Source organism: Phycodurus eques, chromosome 10 (genome assembly GCF_024500275.1).
Source record: "Phycodurus eques isolate BA_2022a chromosome 10, UOR_Pequ_1.1, whole genome shotgun sequence".
In the NCBI taxonomy this organism is placed as follows: domain Eukaryota; kingdom Metazoa; phylum Chordata; class Actinopteri; order Syngnathiformes; family Syngnathidae; genus Phycodurus; species Phycodurus eques.
The window spans coordinates 9,016,522-9,040,091 of NC_084534.1; the positions used below are offsets into that span (position 1 = coordinate 9,016,522).

Here is a 23,570-nt window from a genome sequence, read left to right on the forward strand (position 1 = left end):
TCACTTCATTTCCCAGTGTCCATGTCGCGGACGTGTAGGTCACGTGACTCTCCGTCTGTCAACACGAGTGTCCGCTGGGCTGTGCAGGGAAGCTGCGGGATGCAATCGAGGCATGACCTGCGGTTTTTTTTTTCATCTCGGTCACCTTTTTAGAACCCACAGGACGAACGCTCTTGTCGGCGTTTAAACCACGGAGTGCACGCCCAAATGCCTTCGACGTCTCGAGCAAGAAACGCCGTTTGTTATGTTAGCTTAGCTTAGAATGGTTAGCTTGAAGGCTGGGGAGTTAAGCTAGTCAAGCAGCATCGCTATGTTTGTCTGTTATGGACGCAATTTTGGGGGTTGTTTAATTCTACATGTACGCTGGGGTCTTGTTGAATGAGCGCATTGTCGAAATAGAAGCATGTTTACTGCGTCCAAATTACCCGGCTTCAGTTCGTTGGCTTTGTCCACTTGCTGACTCGAGTCGGCAGATGTCATACGCCGAACCTTTTAAAGTCGCTATTAATGTTACAGAACGACGTTACTTTAAGAAAAGTTCCCGGCCCCCTTTTGAGTTTCGAGGCACTTCATACATGTCTGAATCGGGATAATAAGGATGAGAGGTCTTCATCTCTCACACAAGCCCGTGCTGCTTCCCTTATCGATTAGCTGACCAACATCTGCCGCAGCCGGGAGGACTGAGCAAGGAGAAACCGGGGACCCCCAAAATACCGTAGCTCTGGTGCACATTTGTCAAACAATGGCTGCTAGTGGGCTGCACGCGCTGTCCAAGCAGAGCAACGTGGCAGTGCCAGTGGCAGGACTGTCAGCAATGTCCCTCAGCAACACGTCCTCGGGCCCGACACCAGCTCCTGATAACAGGGGTTGTAAGAATGGCGCCCTAATGAACTCGTTTGGGATCTTCCTTCAAGGACTCCTTGCTGTGATGGCTTTCAGCATTCTCATGTGTGAGTACGGCCACACACGTCTGACTCAAGCTACATTGTCCAGAAGTATCACGTACATACATGATGGGGAAGTGGTGAGGGATATTAGTGCTTTGAAGGCAAGTCACATTGCCAGCATTTTCACTTTCACTTCGCTGTCATACAGAACAAATCTAGGTTAACTGTGGTTAAAACAAAACAAAAAATTGTTGCAAAGAAATACTTCTGCTCCTGTTGAGTCCGTTCATATGAGGACTAGCTGTAGATCACATACATGCCATTCTTTTATTTTTGACTGATCAGTGATGTGTACTGCTTTCTTACATCACAATAAATTCCACTTATTTTCTATTGTATGGTTATCATCACATTTCCCCTTTGCCGCCAAAGTCACATTGCCAGCATTTCACTTTAAACCTCTCTGTCATACAGAACAAATCTAAGTTAACTGGTTAAAACAAAACAAAAAACTGTGTTGCAAAAGATCACTGCTGCTGCTTGCATTGAGTGGAGTATGCTGCCACAAAGACACGCATATAAAAACCAAAGAAAAAGATAAACAGGCCTGGGGAGTTAACTATGTGAAGTCTTGTGAGATATGCTGAACTCTAGTATGATGTCATGCACAATGGCGTTTAGTTCCTCTGGGTTTTTCTGCAATTTAGGATGCACATTTTTCCAGATAATCCAGTATATACGTACTTCCACATTCAGCAAAATGGGTCTGAGCATTTCCTCATGGCTTGGGTGAAGGGGACCGTGACAAAATAACCGGATTTAAAATGTCTACAATGTCTTTTTTAAATGCAAGATGTCACCACAGAGCCACCAGATTACAATATTCGATGTTTAGACTTCATGAATGTTTCAATCTCATATTTGTATAAATAAATGATATACATGCATTTAATTAACTTTTGTACAAAGAAATGAGTCATAAAAAAAAACAAAATTTTAGCAACTTCAAACCATCATGTTATCAAACCGTAGTCATGCTTGTGAGCATACACAGGAAGTCAGCTATCCCGTTTTCCGAGTTTGGTCACGTGACGTTCCGCAAATAGCAGATTATACTGTGTTTGAATTCTGATTTGTAAAATCTTGTTTGTTCAACTTTGGAGGTTCACTGTACATGTTTTGGATTGGGAAAGGAACCCACTCAAGTACAAGGAGAACACGCAAACTCCGAACAGAAAGGTCCAAGCCGTGAGTCAAACCCAGCACCTTCTTACTGTGGGGCAACTGTACAAAATACAACATAGCCATAAATGGATCCAGTTTTCAATCCATCTTTCAATCAATAGTGTCTAATAAAGAAACATAAACCCATTTATTTTGCTTCCTTTCATCATGAGTTTCAATTTATGTATTGTAGAGATGCAACTATTTGATTTAGCTGTCCCTCAGTTCAATGAACAAGCAAGACTCTTTCAGATGGATGCTTCACTTATCTGCGTATTGGTACCATCAGACACTGTGCAGGCATCCGACATTGTAAAAACTAAACATGTTCAATATATATATATATATATATATACATTTCTATCTAATCGTTATATTAATAAAACTAATTTCATCAACTACATTTTTCAGACCCACTATAAGGAATTTGGCCTTTGCAGTATATTAGAGCATTGCAGGTTGAGACTGGGAGGGAAAGACTGCAACAGAGCTGTGGTTCCATTGGATCAGTGTCTGGCACGGCACTGACAGCTGTGTGACTTAATGAGTGTGTCCCGTCACAGTGTAGCCTGTTGTATAGAAAGCACTGAGGAATGTTTCAGTATGAATTTTGCAGGCAGCAGGATGACTAGGATGTGTGAGTGAGAGAGAGAGAGGCCTGAGATTGATGACCAGGGTGTGTGCTGGTTGTGTTCAGTCTGAAGTCACACTTCAGTAAATAACGTCACAGCTTGGAGTATAAGTTGCCCACATGGAAACAGAAGAACACTTTAGAAAAAAGGTTTTACTATTAGAGCAGAATGACACATTTAAATAAATTGGTAGATTGGTTAGAAGTCACAGGAAGTCCAGCAAGCACTCATTTTGAAGTAGTTATGTAAAAAGAAAAAAGTAAAACCACTTGGACATGGACTTGGGGAGCTAATGGGGTTGTTATGGAAATTGGAACAGTTAAGAACAGCAGAACTTTTATTTGTGTTGAACATCACTACTGTCAGTGGAGCACCCTCTTGCATAAAACCTGTTCGACTGCATGACATACTGGGATTAATTAAAGGCAGGACTTCTCTGAATTACTTCAGACAGATCAGGGATATTGAACTAAAAGATGAAGACAAAATAAATGTATTAGCTATGTTTATTAAGGACATACATATTCATTCATATTTTGTTTGTCTGATGTAAACCAACCATTTATATCTGGGCTTTAATAAGGCCATGTCCCAATTAATTTAACAACTCCTTTTTAACTGCATGTGCATATTTGCACATGAAATTACGTCACAAATAATACATGATATAATGCATATAGGCATTGCTTCTGCAGGAGTTACACAAAGTCTCTTACTGCATATGATATGGAAGTGCGGCGATCTTTTTTCTCTCAAAGCTTTGTGCATGTGACGTCACGCGAGTCATAATACTGCCGGTTTTACGATGCTTGTCAAATTAAAAGCATGAGTTTCAAAATAAGAGTCTGTATGTATAACTGAACTAAAACTTGCCTGACGGGCCAGATTGGACCCCCTGACGGGCCGCTTCTGGCCCTCGGGCTGTACGTTTGACACCTGTGAACTAGGTACTGTGTTCACAAAGGTATTGACAAATAAATAAAAAAATGGACCTTTGACTTATTGAAAACAATTATAATAATTGGGGCCCTTTTACTCTTTACATTTCAGGTGTGAATGTGTGTGAGAATGGTTTGTCTACCTGTATATGTGTACTGTGCGATTGCCTGGTGACCAGTCCAAGGTATATCCTGCCTCTCGCCTGAAGTCAGCTGGGATAGGTTCCAGCACACCTAAATGAGGATAAGGGACCGGTGCATCCTCACACTAACTGCTTATTGTCTAATGTTTGCACAGTGAAACGCTTCCGGGAGCCCAAACATGAGAGGAGACCCTGGAGAATCTGGTAAGTTGCTGGCTGTAACAATTCCTATTCCAGCTTCAAGTGAGGCCCACACCATGTTATTATGAATCCAATAGAGTTCTAGGCAGAACAGACCGGACACGGCCTGCTGTAATGCTGCAATATGATTGGCTGCAGGGCATGCCCCCCGCTGCAGTATGATTGGCTGCTGCATCCATGTAGGACACGCCCTACTGCATCCAAGCAGGAAGGGTGGTACCCAACTTAAACTTCTAGTATCGGAGGTTTAGGGGTGCTGAGCTCCCGGCCAGGCAAGATAAATTTCACTGTATATTTTAAAGGTTCCCTTCAATCAAAATCCATTTATTTTCAGATTGTTTTATGCATAAGAGGTCCGAATGAGTCTGTGACCTAATTTAAGTTCGACATCTGTGGTGGTTTGTCGATTGAATTCAACCAAATTCTGTTTTGAACACCAGAACCTCTTGCAAACGTCATGGTTTGAAATCGCTGACAGTGTGATGTAGGTTTGTCAATTAATATTCAAGTAAGTACCAACTCTTCTCAGGAAAAATTGTTGAGTGACAACGCGGCAGCGTATTGTGGAAAGCTTAAAATTTGCGTCCCCTGCCAAACTCAAAGGGGTTGAAGAATAAATGGCTTTAATTTATTTTTGGAGAACTACCAAAGCATTTCAGAACCCGAATTTTGCTGTGTTCGGGCTCATTTCGTGGCACACGACTTCATAAAATAAGCTTTCACATGAAGTGCATTTCCGGGTTTAGAGCGAGTGAGCCAGCTTGCTGGGCAGCCTCCACAAGCCATGCAAATACACTATATAAACGCATACATGTGTTGTGGTTTACAGCAATACTTGACTATATGTATAATGTTGAATGTAACTGCAGTCACTGTCACCAAAATGTATGCGACAGATGAACGCTGCGCCATAAGCAGGGGACATTATAGTGATTGAATTGGACCCGCTTCTCAAAATATCCTCCTTTTTTACTTAACTCACATGACACGTCCCCTCCTCTGTGGGTTGTGACTTCTGAGTAGTGGGCGAACAAGCCAAAACCTTTTGAATTATGCTTCATTCACAATGATAGTAAGAAAATATTAATGAACATCAGTCAGTTAGCTTTTCAGTAGTACTTTGGCTTGAGTATTAGCACATGCACATTACACAAGAGTTAATTTATCCCATTCCAATTCAACCAGAGGATAGTGGTGCTGTAGTGGTGCTCTGACCACCTAAAACGTTTTCGTAGCTAGAAAAAAAAAATGTCAGCTAACTCCTACCTAAGGACATAAACTGTGAGCTATGGTTAATTGCAGCAAAATGAGGAAGGCGAATGATCATTGGGTGGTCAACACACTGAGTGGTAGAAGTTAAAGTTTTATAAATACTGGTTTAGGCCAGGTACTTACACCACGACTGTATATCACAGGAAGGCAGCGTATTGCTCTGCGCACTCAGAACCCAGTCTGGAAGAGGTGGGAGGGATTGGATGGAACAAACCATTTTGAGTCAAGGGGTGGTGCCATAATTTGTTGTTAAAATATATATTTCAACCATATTCTGTATGGTTATACACTTTTCTAGTTAGTTTTAAAATGACATATAGTTAAAACAAAGACTGTAATCTCAAATGTTAGCAGTGCTGGGATTCAATTTAGGTGTGCTTGAGTACCACCAAAATTGGGCCAGCGCCTATGAATCCCACTAACCCTAACTCATCCTAACCTTAACAGACTTGATCGTTTTTATTTTGTATGAATGTGATACATATTTGGAGTAGTCATCTCGTTTCATTTGTGTAGCCTGCCCTTACTGTCTGGATGCAGCAGCCAATCATATTGCGGCGGGGCATGTCCTGCCGCAATATATATTGTGGGAGTCATAATAATGCTCCCACGTCACTGCAACGCTTAAGAAGTATATTATTGTGTCTTTTGCAGGTTCCTGGATACTTCCAAACAGGCGATTGGGATGCTCTTCATCCACTTTGCTAATGTTTACCTTTCAGACCTTAATGAGGAGGATCCCTGCTCGTTGTGAGTCAACTCTTTATTGGATATACTTATAGTACCGTAATTTGTCCTGTATAATGTGCACCCATGGATAATACGCACCCCCACAGTTGACCTAAAAATTCTGGAAAACCCTTCTACCCATGTTTAATGCATTTTTTACAATGCATGATTTTGCTTCTACCCATATGATAAAAACAGGAAGTATTGTCTGTATTTTTTTTTCAAATAATTATTACGTGAAGCACTTTATTTGAACATGAAATACTTTATTTTTATTTACTTGCTCTTATTTTGAAATTCACTGCCCTAGCTTTATTTAGTAAATGAGAAAACACACAGTTGTGTTCATATGTTTGAAAACTAGGGTTGGGCATTGTTTTGAATTTGAGCAATTCCGGTTCCGATTCTTTATTTCAATTCCGGTTCCAAACGATTCTCGATTCCGATTCTTTTAGGGGGCTGGGTCAAAAAAGTTTTCATGGTTTAAAAAAAGGCTGTCCAAATTATGAACATCCATTTTCTTAGCAGTCCACACCATAGACTAAAATGAACTTTTATTTGCCGCCGTTGAGCACAAGCATGTCATCGTTGGGCGTTCTTTGTTGGTTAACGCCGCTTCTTTGTTGTTTTTCGCCACTTCTTCTTCACGGCTGGAGGACTAGGCATCGAAACTGGGAACCAAATTTTTTTTCCTTTGAACGGTTCTGGGAGAACTGGAACATTAGTCCAGTTGGTCTCGATTCTGAATGCCCAACCCTATTGATTGCCCAGGCAGAATTTATAAGATGGGCACAATTCTTTAAAGAAAACATGAAGGGCCAGGCAAATCACATTTAATTTTATTTTAATGGGATTCATATTAAGCTGTCAAGCATTTCAGACAAGCATTATAATTTAAAAAAACACAAAGAAATTAATGATGGTTGTTGTTCAGTCATCAGTCATATTAAAAAATAATAATAATATTTCAAAACTTCTGCCAGGGTATGTAAACGTATGAGCACAACTGTACATATTATGCAGTCATATGTACCCATCATATTGGAATGAAAGTGTAGGCTACACCTTTTTCATAACCGCTAGGTGGCGGTGGCATATTAGGATGAAAGTGTACACCTTTCTCATAACCTCTAGGTGGTGGTGGCATATTGTAAGTGTACAGCTTTTTCATAACCTCTTGATGGCGGCATACATTTATAAAATGTGAAAGTTCTTTCCATTTTCCCCTATACCTTTGTAAAATGCGCACTATTAACTATTGACAATTTTTTTGGGGGAAAAAATGCTCATTATACACGGGAAATTACGGTAATACACTACACTGTATTGTAACACTGTGTTTATTAATACATCTTAACATCATCCTGGCTTGAAGGCACACTGGAACCAATGCTTTGTTTCCTAGATACCTCATTAACTTCTTATTGGATGCCTCTCTGGGCATGTTGTTCATCTACGCTGGCGTACGAGCCGTCAGTGCAGTTGTCGAGTGGAGGCAATGGGAGTCTCTCCGTTTTGGAGAATACGGTGAGGTGTGTGTGTGTGTGCGACCGCGTGTCTGTGTTTGTCCCAGCACATTCTTTTAATTCCGCAAATGTCCAAAGGAGGGCAGCAATAGGCACTGCAATGCTTGTGTCAGTCCTGCAATGTTGCAGAAGCATTATAAAAATACTCATTAACAGTTCGTCGAATCATAAGTGTGTTTAAGTCTAAATTTGAGCTGAGCTTTAGAAAATAGTAGAGGTGTAACAATTACTCGACAAATGTCAAATTAATTGACAACCAATTTGATAATCAATTAATCGTTAGGAGACCTTGTTTAACTTCAAATTGTCCAAATCCTCTGTATTTTAGTGTCTCAACCGTAAATAATCTCCGATTTCTGTAAATCCTTCATGAAAGCAGACTTATCTTTTATCTACTTTTACTTTTTCCAATTTTCTGACTGATGTTACGAACCAAATCATTAACCAATTTATGTAAGTGCATTTTCTGTGCTGTAAAATTTAAATAGTCCTGTTTTTGAATAAAGGGATGGAAATTAAAAATGTTTTTACGTACGATTGATTGATTAATCGAAAAAAATCGATTATCAAAATAATTGTTCGTTGCAGCCATCCAAAATAGCCTCTGAACCACACATGTACAGGTATGTGTCACAAATGCCAATGACAAGAATGGCAGCAAACACATTAAAGACAATACATTTTATTTTCTCTCTGTATTGATCAACTGAAAGTATTAATAACGACTAATTAACAAGCATTTTTCTTGTAATACAGCATACAATATATCTTCATATTTAATCATTAAGTCATGGAAGGCTCTACAAGCTCTTTGAAAACCATGAAATAGAAAGGTGCTGACTGGTCCTCGCTTTACAACGGTCTCAACATACGAGGTTATAAAGTCACAAAAAGCGCGTAATGAACTATCTTGTGCAGCGGCGTCCTCATGCAGCACACGAAGGTACGCTCAGTTCTTGCCGTACTTAATATTTTTCATGTGATTGTTTTACTCAAAATGTATGGCATAGAAGTGTTTTTCAGACAAATATTTACTGTAATAATAACTTTACTATTGTGTTAGCGCATATTAGTGATAGACTGCAGCGGATCCCAACTACAAATTAAGGGTACTGGTTTGTCGTAGCTGTAGGAACTAAGTTTTAAACTGAGGACTCCCTGTATAAAAGAATCCCAAATTACTGTGTTTTTTCTATCCTTCTGTGTGGTGTTTAGGAGAGCCTATACAGTGCTCAGCATGGTTGGGTCAGTGTATTCTCTACATCCTCATCATGATGTTTGAGAAAGTCCTTATCATGCTGGTCCTCCTCATCCCCCAATGGAAGAAGGTCAGTATTAATTAAACAAACCCCTATTCCAATTAAGTAGGGATGTTGTGTAAATCCGTAAATAAAAACAGAATGCAACGATTTGCAAATCCCTTTTAACCTATATTCAGATGAATACACTACAAAGACAAGATATCTAATGTTCAAACTGATAAACCTTTGCAAATATTCACTCATTTTGAATTTGATGTGTGCAACACAGTCCAAAAAAGCTGGAACAGGGACATGTTTACCACTGTGTTACATCACCTTTCCTTTTAACAACACTCAATGAGCATTTGGGAACTGATGACACTAATTGTTGAAGCTTTGTTGGTGGAATTCTGCCCTGTTATTGTTTGATATACAACTTAAGTTGCTCAACAGTCCAAGGTCTCGGTTGTGGTATTTTGCACCTCATAATGCGCTACACATTTTCAATGGGAGACAGACCTGGACTGCTGGCAGGCCAGTCTCGTACTCACACTCTTTTACTACGAAGTGATGCTGTTGTAAAACGTGCGGAATGTGGCTTGGCATTTTCTTGCTGAAATTAGCAGGGACGTCCTTGAAAAACACATTGCTTGCATGGCAGCATATTTTGCTCCAAAACCTGTATGTACCTTTCACCATTAATGGTGCCTTCACAGATGTGCAAGTGACCCATGTCATGGGCAGCAACACACCCCATACCACCACAGATGCTGGCTTTTGAACTTTGCGCTGATAACAATCCAGATGGTGCATTTCCTCTTTGGTCTGGGGAACATGACATCCATGATTTCCAAAAAACATTTTGAAATGTGGACACACTTTTCCCTTTGCCACAGTCCATTTCAAATGAGCTCGGACCCAGAGAAGCCAGCAGGATTTCTAGGTGTTGCTGATATATGGCTTTCGCTTTACGCTTTTCATTTTCATTTCGCTTTCGCTTTTCATTTTAACTTGCATTTGTAGATTTAGCAATGAACTGACAATGGTATTCTGAAGTGTTCATGAGCCCACGTGGCAATATCCATTACATTGCTTACATTACATTATCCTGTACAGTGCCGCCTGAGGGATCGAAGGTCACGGGCATTCAATGTTTGTTTTCGCCCTGGCTTCTTTACGTGCAGAGATTTCTCCAGATTCTCGGAAAATGTTGATGGTATTATGGACTGTAGTTAATGAAATGCCTAAATTCCTTGCAATTATATGTTGAGAAACATTGTCCTCAAACTGTTGGACTATTGAATCATGAAGTTGTTGACAAAGTGGTGAACCTCGCCCCATCCTTGCTTGTGAAAACTGAGCCTTTCAGGGATGCTCCTTTTATACCTAATTATGACACTCAGCTGTTTCCAATTAACCTGTTCACATGTTGAATGTTCCAAACAGGTGTGTTTTGAGCATTCTTCATCTTTCCCAGTCTTTTGTTTCGCCTGTCCCAGCTTTTTTGGAACATGTTGCAGACATCAAATTCAAAATGAGAGAATATTTGCCAAAACAACAATCATGTTCATCAGTTTGAACTTGGGCTTTACACGATCAGGATTTTTGGGGCCGATCAGCGAGTTTAAAAAAAACGATAACCGATCACTTATCAAATCACAAGATGGAGCAATGTGTCTATTTAAATGACTTGTTCGTTTACTGTACATACTTGTGTACTATATACTGAGTATCTTCAAAGGTATTCTCTAGTCCAGTGATTCCCAACCAGTGTGCTGTGCCACATTAACTGCTCAAAAAAATATGAATTTAAAAGAAATAATGTCTTTTTTCCTCTATTTATGCCAGTGAGGCAGAGTGACAGACAGACCAAATAAATGCTCTTCTATTAGATGGCAGCAAGTACATACAGTAATTACTGTGCATCTACCTTTTGTGACATTTTTGTTTGTTTGCGTGCTGTGAGATTTTCCAATTGTAAAATATGTGGCATTGCTCCATAGAGGTTGGAAATCACTGCTCTCGTCAGGTCATGTATTCTAATCAGTCAGGTCAAGCCAACATTACAACAGAAATAACGGGTGCTAACTTACTGTAATTAAATTAGTTTATTTTAATTAAATTACTTCAGACGCCGACACTTTAGCGCATGATTCGACAGAACGTCGGCAAGTTTACGTAAAACCGTTACTGCTAGCACTAGCTTTCTAGGCTACATAACGTTTTGTGGCCTGCTTGTGAGCCGTATTGTATTAAAAATACGTGAACATACCTCAAGCAATCCTTGAATGAACGTAATCTTCCGAGCACCGGTGACCACCACCACACATTTTTTCCCCATTTTGTTCTTATAGTACACGTGTCACAATGTCGTCGCCAAGGTAACGGGTGTATCCGGTCGCATTTGAGTTGACAAGATAAAGCACCGTGATCGTAAAAGACTGCATGCAAAGATTTTATTGCAGTAGTCTGACGTGCAATCGTGAAAGACCAAATTTGTCTTGTCGTCTGATCCATACATTAGGTGTTGTCTGTCCCACACCGCCGACATGTTTTTTTATTTTTATTTTTATTATTATTTTTTTTTTTATAAAATAACTTTAATGGCTGTCAGATATTTATAGTAGTGCGTCAAAAGACATGCAACAAAGCTAAAAATAAAATAGCTTTTGGATTCAAATATACTGTACACGGTGGCTACGCGAAGTAAATGTCTTTTGCAGAGCCAATCAATGATGTGATTGATCGGATCAGCGAATTATGACATGAAAGCCGATCAGCATAAAATGCTAATTATCGTCCGATACCGATGAAGCCGATCAGATCGGTGTAAAGTCTAGTTTGAACATTAAATATCTTTTTAGTGCATTCAATTCAATATACGTGGAAAAGAAGTGGAAAATAATGGTATTCACTTTGTATTTACCTTTTACACAATGTGCCAAATTCATTGGAACTGTTGTTTGTATTAAATAGCTGTGAAGATAATTTTACGTTGGTGTTTATGTGGTGTAAGTGTATGTCTTATGTCTTTTTATTTAGAAAATAACAGCTTTATTTTGAAAATAACAGCTTTAAAATCATGTTCACTGACACCTGCTTTACTGCTCTTATATTATTGGTGGCCTAGCTAAGACAAAGGTCTTATACCAGCTATGCAGACTTTTATGCTTTGTAGTATAAGTTAATTTTCAGACAGGTACAGTTGGTAGGTTGTTAATATATATCTGCTATCTTTTATGAGCCTGAAATAAACAGTTAAATTGAATTATCCGACTCTTGATTGTTTTTAAATACCTGCCAATATTAATTTTACACAAAGAAACTCTTAATTCCAGTTGCCAATCGTAAGTGTACATAAATGAAAAATAAAGTATGAGTACTAGATCCTCTTTAGATAATGTAATTTACTCCCAATTTAATATTCATATCTATTATCTATCTATACACTATACTATCAGGTGCCCCTGCCCTGACGTTGTGTTGTCACTCCTCTGTAGGTTTGTTTGTTTACAGAATTACACAACTGGCCTGGTTTTCATAAAAAGAGAAGGGCTGGAGCACGGGCCCAAGGAAGAACCCATTTGGTTTTGGGACTTGACCCAGACGTTTAAAATTCTCCGGAAATATTACATGCTGGTGTACAGCATGTAATATAATATTTAGGTGTACACTCTACAGAGTGCCCTTTGACTGAGCGCACAGAGCCTTGATGTTTTCCAGAGCTGAGCGCTAAGTTAGAGGCAGTATCCCGCAAACAAACCACCTCATTCAGAGTGAAGTGGCTCATTCATTCTCATTTTCCCAGTTACCAGGCTATCAACTCATACTTGAACTTGAAGCTATTTCTTGGGTCAAGTCTCAAAGATTTTCTAATGCTTACCCAACTGAAAGATCTACTGACAGTACAGTATTGTATCTGTGTGCCACTAGGAATTATGTTCCTAAAGCTTGTCAAGCTTGTGCCTCTTAGTACCTCGCAAGGCTCACGGTTCAAATCTCAGCTGCGGCCTCTCTGTGTGGGGTGTTTATGGTCTTCCTGTGCTTACGTGGGTTTTCTCCAGGTACACCTATATCCTCTCACATTCTAAGAAAAGCTTTTAGGTTAATTGAAGACTAAATTGCCATACAGTAGGTGTGACTGTGTGAATGGTTGGTTGTACCCTGCAAATTTGGAGTTCAACCTTAATGTATGGAAAAATTTTCGGCAAAAGTCAACTCAAACTCAGATAAGTGAACATCACAAGGGATCATTCCACAAGTGGGTTTTGTTTTACCCTGTAGCTATTTTTGACGTGAACTTGTTAGTTAGCAAAACTCTTCTCGATGATGGTATCACGAAAAAAAAAAAAAACCTGACACCCCTGCATTAAATGCTGTGTATGTTTCCTGTACATATGTACATACTGTATGTTTGCTCTACAAGTGTATGTGTGAAATGTGTGTTGCAGCTGGCGCTCCTCAACCCCATAGACAATCCTGAGTTGGAACTGGCCCTCGTCATGCTTATCGTTCCATTCTTCGTGAACGTAAGTGTGACGCTTCTCTTAATGTTTGCATGGATCTAATTTCAAGCTGATTCATACCGTATTACTATCCATCCATTAGTTGTGTATATTTAAAGATATATTTTAAGAGTATATTTTCGGTAAATGAGGTACAAACTTCTTGATGAGACTTTTCCACTTTGAATACAGGCCCTCATGTTTTGGGTGGTTGACAATTTCCTTATGAAGAAGCACAGGACCAAAGCGAAGCTAGAGGAGAGAGAAGAGGATTTGCGGGGGAACGGCAAGGTGCGCTACAGACGAGCTCTGTCCCACGACGACTCCGAGTCAGAGGTTAGTGTCCCTCGTGCAGTCAAGGTGGTCCTCTCCACAGCAGACATTAACTGGGCACTTCACCAAGATCTGCATCATAACTTCTGCTTTTACATGAATAATATTGCGTTGGTTTCCCATTGTTAGTTTATTTGTGATTGCACATTAGTTTGCAGTAAACTGAACTTCATCCATTGGAGAGCTGTTTCTATATTTTGTTTTTAGTGATGCACCAAAACGAATATTCTTGGCCGACTGCAGAGCTGCCAACTGACAGAAATTCACTTCCAGAACAATTTATCTGAATTTCCATATTTTAAACATTGTCAAGAACATTACCGTGTGACACCGCAGTATATGTATCGTATTTTCGCGGCCATAAGGTGCACCGTATTAAAAGGCACAGTCTCCGTTACGGGGTCTATTTCTGTATTTAACACATACATAAGGCGCACCGTATTATTGGGCGCAGGCATGGTAAAACATACGCTAGCTTAAAACATACGGTAGCATGCATGAACGCTAAAACTTATGCTAGCATGCACGCTAGCGTATGTTTTTATAAAGGCAGCGGGATAAATTGAAGTATTGAAGTATTTAACAATGTAAACAGTGAGTTCGGTTGTACTTTATAGAAGTATTTAACAATGTACTCAAGTTATTTTTTTGATCAATCCTCATCCATAAATCCATCAAAGTCCTCATCTTTTGTATCCAAAATGAACAGCTGGGCAATTTCGCCATCCAACATGCCGGCCGGGTTCCCTCTCGTCATTGTTCAGCAATGATGCCGGCTTTCGCGAAAGCTCGGACAACAGTCAAATCAGATACCTTAGCCCAGGGATCCACTTGTGAACCATGGAGTCGTTGATCTTGAATTCTCTCGCGGCTGCTCGATTCCCATGTTCCTCCGCGTAACTGATAGCGTGCAGTTTAAACTGTGCTTTGTATGAGTGTCTCTTCGTAGGTGCCATTTTCGGGGGTCCTTAGCAGACATATACCTCCTGGGGCTGTGCCTTTAGCATCCTCTTTCACGCACACCCTTCCCTCTTTAACGTCCGCATGCTGTCCTCAGTCACGTCCGCCTTTCCTCTATATAAGCAGCGTGTCGGCAGGAAATGCTTCCCACATTCCAAAAACAGGTGTGAATGTGTATGTGAATGGTTGTTTGTCAATATGTGGCCTGGGATTGGCTTGCGACCAGTCTAAATTGTACCCCACCACTCACCCAATGTCAGATGGAATGTCTTCTTCGAATTGTGATACCTTCACCCCTGCCCTGTGGAGGTTGGCAAACCATTTTGTTGTTTTTAATTTTTGCCAATTACTGGCCAAGTCAATCACCGGACCTTATGCACAGTGAAGCCTGTTTACATTTACATACAATTACCGGTAATTCCTATTCAAATCATAAGAAATTGTTCCTATAGGTATCGGAAATAATGTAACTAGAAATAACCTGTTGCCCAAAGTCATCTGGGATGGGCTCGAACTCCCCTGCAACCCTGAACAGGACAAGTGGTATAGAACATTGATAGATGTAATATAGTGTTTAAAAAAAAAAAAATAGGTTAACCGCTGTTAACAAAGTACTCAGTCTTAATGACCAAAAAAACATTATTCATAGGCAGCTCAGCTGAGTCACGTATCTCACTTTTTAACACCACTCACGTTTTATGACAATGTTGATTGAATTCAGAAGGTTCCCACACATGCATTTATAATTCCTTATTTATGTCGACCTGAACTTGCATTCCAGTCTAACTCTCATTCTCTTTTAGATCCTTTTCTCAGCAGACGATGAAATGGATGAGTCAGACGAGGACGATGTTCGCCGCCTTATGGGTCTGAAGACGGTTAAGAAGAAGAAGCTGCGCATGGGTATCCCCGTTTGACTGAATGCCTCGATAAATGCGGGGCCAGCTACGAACGTTTCCCCCACTTCCACTGCAGCCTGATCATCAACCTACTCAAGAGACCCTTTCAAACATAGGAACCCCTTTAATGGCAGTCATCCAGGTACCCTAAATGACTCCTGCAGGTTAAACACACTTGGGTTGGTTTTTATGTTGCATTTTGAAATGACACACCTGAGTGAGTGTGGTGTGAGTATACGAGGAAAATACAATACATAAAGCTGGGCTTACTACGATGTATGGACTTGTGTGACGTTGTGCCACCGCACTAATCTATGACCACAGAAGAACAGTCACCATGCACCTTTCTTCTGTTTTGTGTATTCTTGATACGGATTCCATTTGTGTTCTCATGTCGATGTACCACCATGGGCGCGTGCACATGCTCTGCTCGTCGCCCCTCAAGCTTGGAGGCATGTTCAGCACCATTTCACCCTGAACTACTGTAAATGTTCCTCACGTCGGAGGTCGCACATAAAGGTCTGCAGCATAAGTGACTTAAAAAAAAAAAAAAAGACAACAGCAAGTCCAGTCACTGCAGAAGTCCTTAAATATCCACTCTACTGGTGTACTGTGTCTTAAAGACTGCAATTCTACTCTGTTTTTTTTTTTGTCCCCGTCTAACTATGTTGTGTTTGAGTGTCTACTCTCCTGTGTCATTTTTCATACAGTTTTTATTTTGTGGGCCAAAAGATCGAGTATGCTTTGCTCCAAAATGTTCTTTATCCCATCATTCTTTTGCACAATTGATCACATTGTTTCTCTTTCCTTTGGTGTTTCTTTGGCACTACCGCGTGCACGAGTGACATTACCAACAAGTGTTTTGTTTGGTAGTTTTGATGTGATTTTGTTTGGTTTAACCAGAGCGCTTGATGTTCAGGCATAATGGAGAATTCAGGAGGCTCTGATTTGAAGAATGTGATGAGCATAGACCTCAATACTGTTAAGTGACTGTGGACCAAACAGTTGGGAGAAAGGGTGTTTGTATAAAATATACGCCTGCGTGTGCAGTTGATGTGAACGATGCAGCCCTTTAAAGTAAATGGAACGATATACATTATTAACTGTGACTGTGATGATACGGCGCTGTTGTGGACAATTTCATGGTAGCATGAAAAAGATATTTTATTTGAATGGAGGGAAATCTTTGGCGTGTTTATCTCGACCACGACAAGAAGATGAATTGTTTTGTTTTTTTGCAAAATGATTCAAACAAGAGGGAAAGATAGTGAGATATCATTAGAAAAGATTTCCCAATAAAGAATGTGATAAACTATGTGGTGCAATTGTCCCAATATTAGCTCCTCTTCATATTTGCATAGTACCTGGGTGTTGTTGTGATGCTTTGGCACCCCCAGCAAATGAATGTACTGTAGTACATTTTAGAATGTTTGTATTTTACGCCACTATATTTTTAATAATAATTGGTTTGTAATAGGGGTGTTTCCGATCACATTTTTTTGCACCGGAGTCCGAGTCTGAATTTAAGGATCTGCCGATACCGAGTCCCAATCCAATACCTTGACAATGCATTAAAAAAGAAAAAGAAAATTCTCAAATTAATATTATGTGTCTCCTATGTATATACAGTACAGTAATTATGCATACATGCATACCAAATATATATGAATATTTTATATATTAGGGCTGTTTGATTACAGCCAAAATAATAATCACGCTTATTTTGATCAAAATAATTATGATTATTAATCATGTTTATTCCTCATGTTAGGGAAAAATCTTTATTTTTATTGCACTACTTTTTAACATACAATATTTAACAGTTTTCAGTTCAACATGAATCTTTAAATAATAATAATTATAATTATAAAAAATTAATTTCTGATCTTATCTGTTCTCTACTTTCTTTGTATGTATGGATTATTTGGGTTGTTCCCAACATCTGGTAAAATCTTGAGGTCAATAGCACATTTAATGAGAAAAATGGTGACGCGTTAAATACTTATTTCAGCTGCTATACATCGGTGTCTTTGAGGTTGGTTTCCCCCCTCCAATATATAGCCGCAGGTGCCGGACCACGAACGTGTGGGAGGTGCACTGTATAGAATACAGGTCACTCCTACTAATACTGTATATTACAAACTAGGGCTGGCGTCATCTCGCCTGTGGAGCTTGCATGTTCTCCCCATGCCTGCGTGGGTTTTCTCCGGACACTCCGGTTTCCTCCCACATCCCAATAACATACATGGTAAGTTAATTGAAGACACTAAATTGCACGTAGGTGTGAATGTGAGTGCGAATGGTTTTTTGTTTATATGTGCCGTGCGATTGGCTGGTGACCAGATCAGGATGGACCCTGCCTTAAGCCCAGAGTCAGCTGGGATAGGATCCAACACTCCCATGACCCTAGTGAGGATAAGCGACACAGAAAATGGATGGAGGGATGAAATATAGCCGCGTGACATTTATGCTAAAAGAATGTTAACACTACGCAAAGAACAGAAATTATAGATCAATGTTCAGGATGCCTAATATTTTATTTTACTGCAGAGAACAAATTTTGTGTGTGTGCATGCATGTTCATGACAATAAAAGGTGATTCTTCTTCTTCCTCTTCTTCGTGTCCTCCGGTCCAAAGAAGAAAAGAACCATCAAGACTGTTATGGATGCAAAGTTCAATAGCCAGCATCTGTGATGGTATGGGGCTGTGTTAGTGCCAATGGCATGGGTAACTTACACATCTGTGAAGGCACCATTAATGCTGAAAGGTACATACAGGTTTTGGAGAAACATATGCTGCCATCCAAGCAACATCTTCTTCATTGACACCCATGCTTATTTCAGCAAGACAATGCCAAGCCACATTCTGCACGTGTTACAACAGCTTGACTTCGTACTAAAAGAGTGCGGGTACTAGACTGGCCTGCCTGCAGTCCAGACCTCTCTCCCATTGAAAATGTGTGGCGCATTATGAAGCGTAAAATACGACACCGGAGACCCTGGACTGTTGAGCAGCTGAAGCTGTACATCAAGCAAGAATGGGAAAAAAATCCACCTACAAAGCTTCAACAATTAGTGTCCCCAATTCACAAACGTTTATTGAATGTTGTTAAAAGAAAAGGTGATGTAACACAGTGGTAAACATGACCCTGTCCCAGCTTTTTTGGAACGTGTTGCAGCCATAAAATTCTAAGTTAATGATTATTTGGGCGGCACGGTGGACGACTGGTTAGAGCGTCAGCCTCACAGTTCTGAGGACCCGGGTTCAATCCCCGGCCCCGCCTGTGTGGAGTTTGCATGTTCTCCCCGTGCCTGCGTGGGTTTTCTCCGGGCACTCCGGTTTCCTCCCACATCCCAAAAACATGCATTAATTGGAGACTCTAAATTGCCCGTTGGTGTGAATGTGAGTGCGAATGGTTGTTTGTTTCTGTGTGCCCTGCAATTGGCTTGCAACCAGTTCAGGGTGTACCCCGTCTCCTGCCCAATGACAGCTGGTATTGGCTCCAGCACGCCCGCGACCCTAGTGAGGAGAAGCGGCTCAGAAAATGGATGGATGGATGGATGATTATTTGCTAAAAACATTAAGGTTTATCAGTTTGTACATTAAACATCTTGTCTTTGCAGTGTGTTCAACTAAATATAGGTTGAACATGATTTGCAAATCATTGTATTCTGTTTTTATTTATGTTTAACACAACGTCCCAACTTCATTGGAATTGGGGTTCTATTAAGGAAATAAAACTATTCAAAGTTTCCTTGCCCTGTGTGGAAAAAGTAATCACCCCCAAACCTAATAATTGGTTTGGCCATCCTCAGTAGAAACAACTGAAATCAAGTGTTTTCTATACCTTAAAGTATAGTGTACCCCGCCTCTCACCCAGAGTCAGCTGGGATAGGCTCCAGCATGCCAGCAACCCTAGTGAGGATCAGAAATCAACGCAACTCAACGCAATTATGCTGGCCGTTAAAATTATCTGCAGATTTTGAACATCCCTATCCCCTGCAAATAGGGGTATTTACGTATAGCTCAATATGCTTTATGCATTAGGCTGGCAGGGAGAAATGGTTCAACTGCCTGATAGTGAGGCGTTTGGCCTTAATTTTGATTCGTTGCCCAAATATGGTTCCTTACCCTACCAAGGAAAATGGAAACTCAAGGCCCTTTTAATTTTTCACGGAATCTCTTCTTAATGTAAAAGGAACGATAGACATGACTTCTGATTTCAAATTCAATTTGTTGTGAACAATATATAGCTCAGGAAGAAGACCACTGAAAAATTATCTAAAATGGCTATTTTTAGGTATAGGTTTGAATAATGTATTTTTATCTTTTGTATTATTCTTCTAACTACTGACAATATAAAACCCAAATTCCAGAGATTGTCATTTTGACCATTAATTTGCAGACAATTATACATAGCCAAAATATCAAAAAAGGGACTGTTTTTTTAGTCTATTTTCTTTCCAGATCATACATTTATATGGTCATAACGGCCCTCTGAGGGAAACCATATCCATGAAGTGGCACACAACGAAAAGGAGTTTGACATCTTTAGTATAGACATGATCTCACATCTAAACCATTTGTTCTATGGCAGATTTTCCCTCTTTGAGACAAGTGCCATATAAAGGACTTCATCACAACCGCGTTGAGAGTCTTGAGAGGTGGTGAGGGAAGACCAGCTTTAGTTTGGTCATAGTCTACTGGAGACTCCAGATTCCAGCTGCTCCATCTCTCACATCACGCCTAATAATACACCCTGACAACAGGCACCAATGGACAGAGGCTAGAGGGCCTGAGTCACTCACTGTGTCTGTAGCCGAACTATATATATATATATATATATATATATATATATATATATATATATATATATATATATCACGTCAGGCTAGCAGGGGGTAAAAGACACTCCTCAGTCGTGGAGCAGACACGCTGAAAGCAATCTTGGAGCGACATGTCACAGGTAAAGTCATTCAAAATGGAATTCTGATCATTTAACGTGCTCTGTGTACCACTGCTCTTGCCTTCTGTGCTTGTGTTCATCTTAGCCAAGCGAAGTGAAAAAGAAGAAGCGTCCACCCATGAAGGAGGAGGACCTGAAAGGAGCACGGAGCAAACTGGGCCTGAAGGGTGAAGTCAAGAGTAAGACCTATGAGGTCATGGCGGAGTGTGGTAAGTCACACGTCTTGTTCTTTCCTCTAACAGTCATCATCAAAATGGTGTCACAAACTCACGATTGTAAGGACGTTTTCCTTTTATATTTTATTACCTCTGCCAAAGAGGGGATTTTGTCATCAGTGTGTGTTTGTTTGTGCAACCTCCCGCCAACGCTTTTTTGAGATAGCAACCTAGATTTTTCAGGATGCCTTGGTGTCAATGACACCATACTTACACAGTACAATACACAGCATTTAGGCATGTTGAGCCCATATCAAACACAGAGTGGCTCTTTCAGAGTACTGTTGTAAATGTATGTTAAAATGTCATGTGAATGTGTTTTCTTTCTCGCTTTATCCAAAACTACTCACACCTGACACTGAGGGTACCAGAACAGAACCTGCAGGGTAGGGTTTGACTGAATTTGTTTTTCACCTCTGCATTGCAGACTACACAACATGCCTATATTACAACTGTAAAATGCTTTTGTTTTTTTTAATTATTATTTTTATTTTATTTTTGCAACCACTACAACAGCGCCAAATCCTAACCAGTAGACCATTATCTCAACAAACAAGGAAAATGTGCAGTTGCATCAGAAACTAAACTATATAACTATAAATATTTTATACTACGGTACATAGTAGTACATGTGATTTTATTTTTACACTACATTCGTTTGGGGTCACCGAAACAATTTCATGTTTTCCAACACACCCATTGTGTATGTACAGCATTACTAGACAGTAGTAGAATTGTAGTTTTTTTTTTTTTTTATTATTATTAGTATTGTTCCTAAACGGTATATTTGATATTATTGTAAGCCAATGCAACATTTTGCATAGTTTTAAAATAACATTGTGCTTAAGTATAGAGTGCAAAAAAATGCTTAATTGAATTGAAGGGGGAAAAAAACAGTTTAAAGACGCTGTAATATATTGCACAGTTTGAACACTGAATTCAATGATTCTTTCTTGTATAACAAGGAGCCTGCGTAGCACCAGAGGTACACGTACCACACTTTGAGAATTACTGAGATAGACAATTAATAGTTGACCAGTATAGGTTTATTCAGTAATTACAGTTGATAAAGGACATGAACAAACCCTTGTTTCTTTTTTGAACAAATTTGACTTGTTATATATAATGCTATTTCTGCTGCAATGTTTTTGAATGATTGATTATGATCGCCAGGTATTTGAACAGGAGTGTGTTTACTTTATGTACAGTGTGCAGAGAAACATTCAGACCCCTTGTTTGTTTTCATGACCTTTCAACTTTGTCCACTCTCATACTTAACTTTGGAGTCACGCAGTAGAATGTGATTGGAGAGAATCACATATTGTTCTTTTGCTTCACTATATCATGTATATATGTTGCTTTTTTTTTTTTTTTTTTTCAGAGCGGATGGGCAAAGTTGCACCGTCGGTGTTTAGCAATGTCAGGACAGGGACAGAGACATCCCTGGACAAGCCTGCTGCCAAAGCCCCTGGAGACAGCGTGTTCAACAAGTAGCGCCTCATTGCTCTCAAATACTCTGTGTAGTTTAGTCTCTGCTTTTTGACAGATTTCCACTAGTATTTTCTTTTCATATTGCATTTCCTAGAAATTGTGGGCCCAAAAGAAGAACATGTCAACATCTTTTAGGACCTTATTTAAACAGCTATTGCACTTTGCTGTTTGCCCAGTGTATCAACGTTGGTGAATGAGTTCAATGTGCTTGAGTCACACTGATCTGCTCTCAGTCAATACTTTCAACTACTTTTCTCACTCTTTTTTTCTGTTCCTCCTTTTTTCTGGTTTACTAAATAAAAATGTTCTTGTAACTTAAAAACTTGCGTTTTCCCCTATTGGTTACAATGTAAGACATATCAATCATTGGTTCCTATAGTAGTCCTCAAACACACTCTCAGACCATTGACACACTCTTATTCTCTTGCGAGTGGAAGTTATTTTCAAAGATCCCCTCAAATAGTGGCCTCCCCTCAAGACACCATAAATCAATTCTTCTTCACGGACTTCGTCAACCAGACACAAATGAACCCATCCAACTCATAACCTACTTTTTTTTCCCTCAGGAAGAAAATTGATATCTAACTGTAATTCATAGATGCTGCTTATCACAAACAGGCACTAAAGTTAAAGAGGTAAACGGTTAACCGGGGGGCCCAGCAAAACTTTGCTGCTAACTAAAACAGCAGTACCTACCAAACCATGTAAACAGTCTCTCAATTAGGCAGTTTTCTGGTGATTAGCGTCCCAGTTGCCTTGAGACTCAGCCTACAGTGTTGCAAGGGTCCGCTCTAGCCTTCTGATTACTTCTGTCCAGTCTGCACAAGTTCTTGCAGTTTCTCTACATTTTCCTCTCCAATAGTCCTTTTTAATTGTACTTACATTTTAGTTAAACTTTAGTTTTCCTGAAATAGTTTATATATATTAATACATACTATATACATGTATAATACATAATCAAGGATCATTATTTATTTGTGTGTGTGGGGGGGAGGGGGGGGGGTGTAGGGCAGTGGTTCTCAAACATTTTTACAAGTACAACCTAAAAAAAAAATACTTAGCTCTCAAATACCACCATCATCTGACCAACATTAAAATACAGTCGTACAGTACGCCTTTGTGCTGAAGTGTTCACCAAAAACGAATTAACAGGTTTTTTGCTATAAAGTATATTTAATATTACAAGCCATTGTAACATTCTGCACAATTAACACTGTGCTTAAATATAGAAAAACCTGGGTTATTGTATTTAATTAATGATTCAGTTCAAATCAAATGTACATAATAAGTAAAATGTTTACCTAAATAATGTCCAAAAACGGACAGCCCTTGAAAATGAAATGCAACTGTATTGAACTCAAAAGTTAAATACAACTGAAGTGCACGGAGGCAATTAATTCTTTCTCA

At 39.6% G+C, this 23,570-nt stretch overlaps 1 protein-coding gene across 3 annotated transcripts; it reads left to right on the forward strand.

Moving 5' to 3' along the window:
* The first annotated feature begins 79 nt into the window (after positions 1 to 79).
* LOC133408671 (store-operated calcium entry regulator STIMATE-like) lies at positions 80 to 22,434 on the forward strand. 3 transcript variants are annotated; one of them, XM_061687804.1, is made up of 11 exons: positions 80 to 950; positions 3,980 to 4,028; positions 5,952 to 6,047; positions 7,432 to 7,553; positions 8,768 to 8,880; positions 13,245 to 13,322; positions 13,491 to 13,634; positions 15,395 to 15,502; positions 19,539 to 19,555; positions 20,548 to 20,666; positions 22,054 to 22,434. In XM_061687804.1, exons 1-11 carry the CDS (start codon positions 743 to 745, stop codon positions 22,164 to 22,166), a joined length of 1,167 nt encoding a protein of 388 aa, XP_061543788.1. In that variant the 5' UTR covers positions 80 to 742; the 3' UTR covers positions 22,167 to 22,434. The 3 variants fall into 3 exon arrangements, with proteins under 3 accessions (XP_061543788.1, XP_061543785.1, XP_061543787.1); XM_061687801.1 differs by lacking the exons at positions 19,539 to 19,555; positions 20,548 to 20,666; positions 22,054 to 22,434 and having other exon boundaries at positions 7,402 to 7,553; positions 15,395 to 18,032; XM_061687803.1 differs by lacking the exons at positions 80 to 950; positions 3,980 to 4,028; positions 5,952 to 6,047; ... (4 more) ...; positions 15,395 to 15,502; positions 19,539 to 19,555 and adding an exon at positions 20,389 to 20,457 and having other exon boundaries at positions 20,543 to 20,666.
* Positions 22,435 to 23,570: the final 1,136 nt, after the last annotated feature.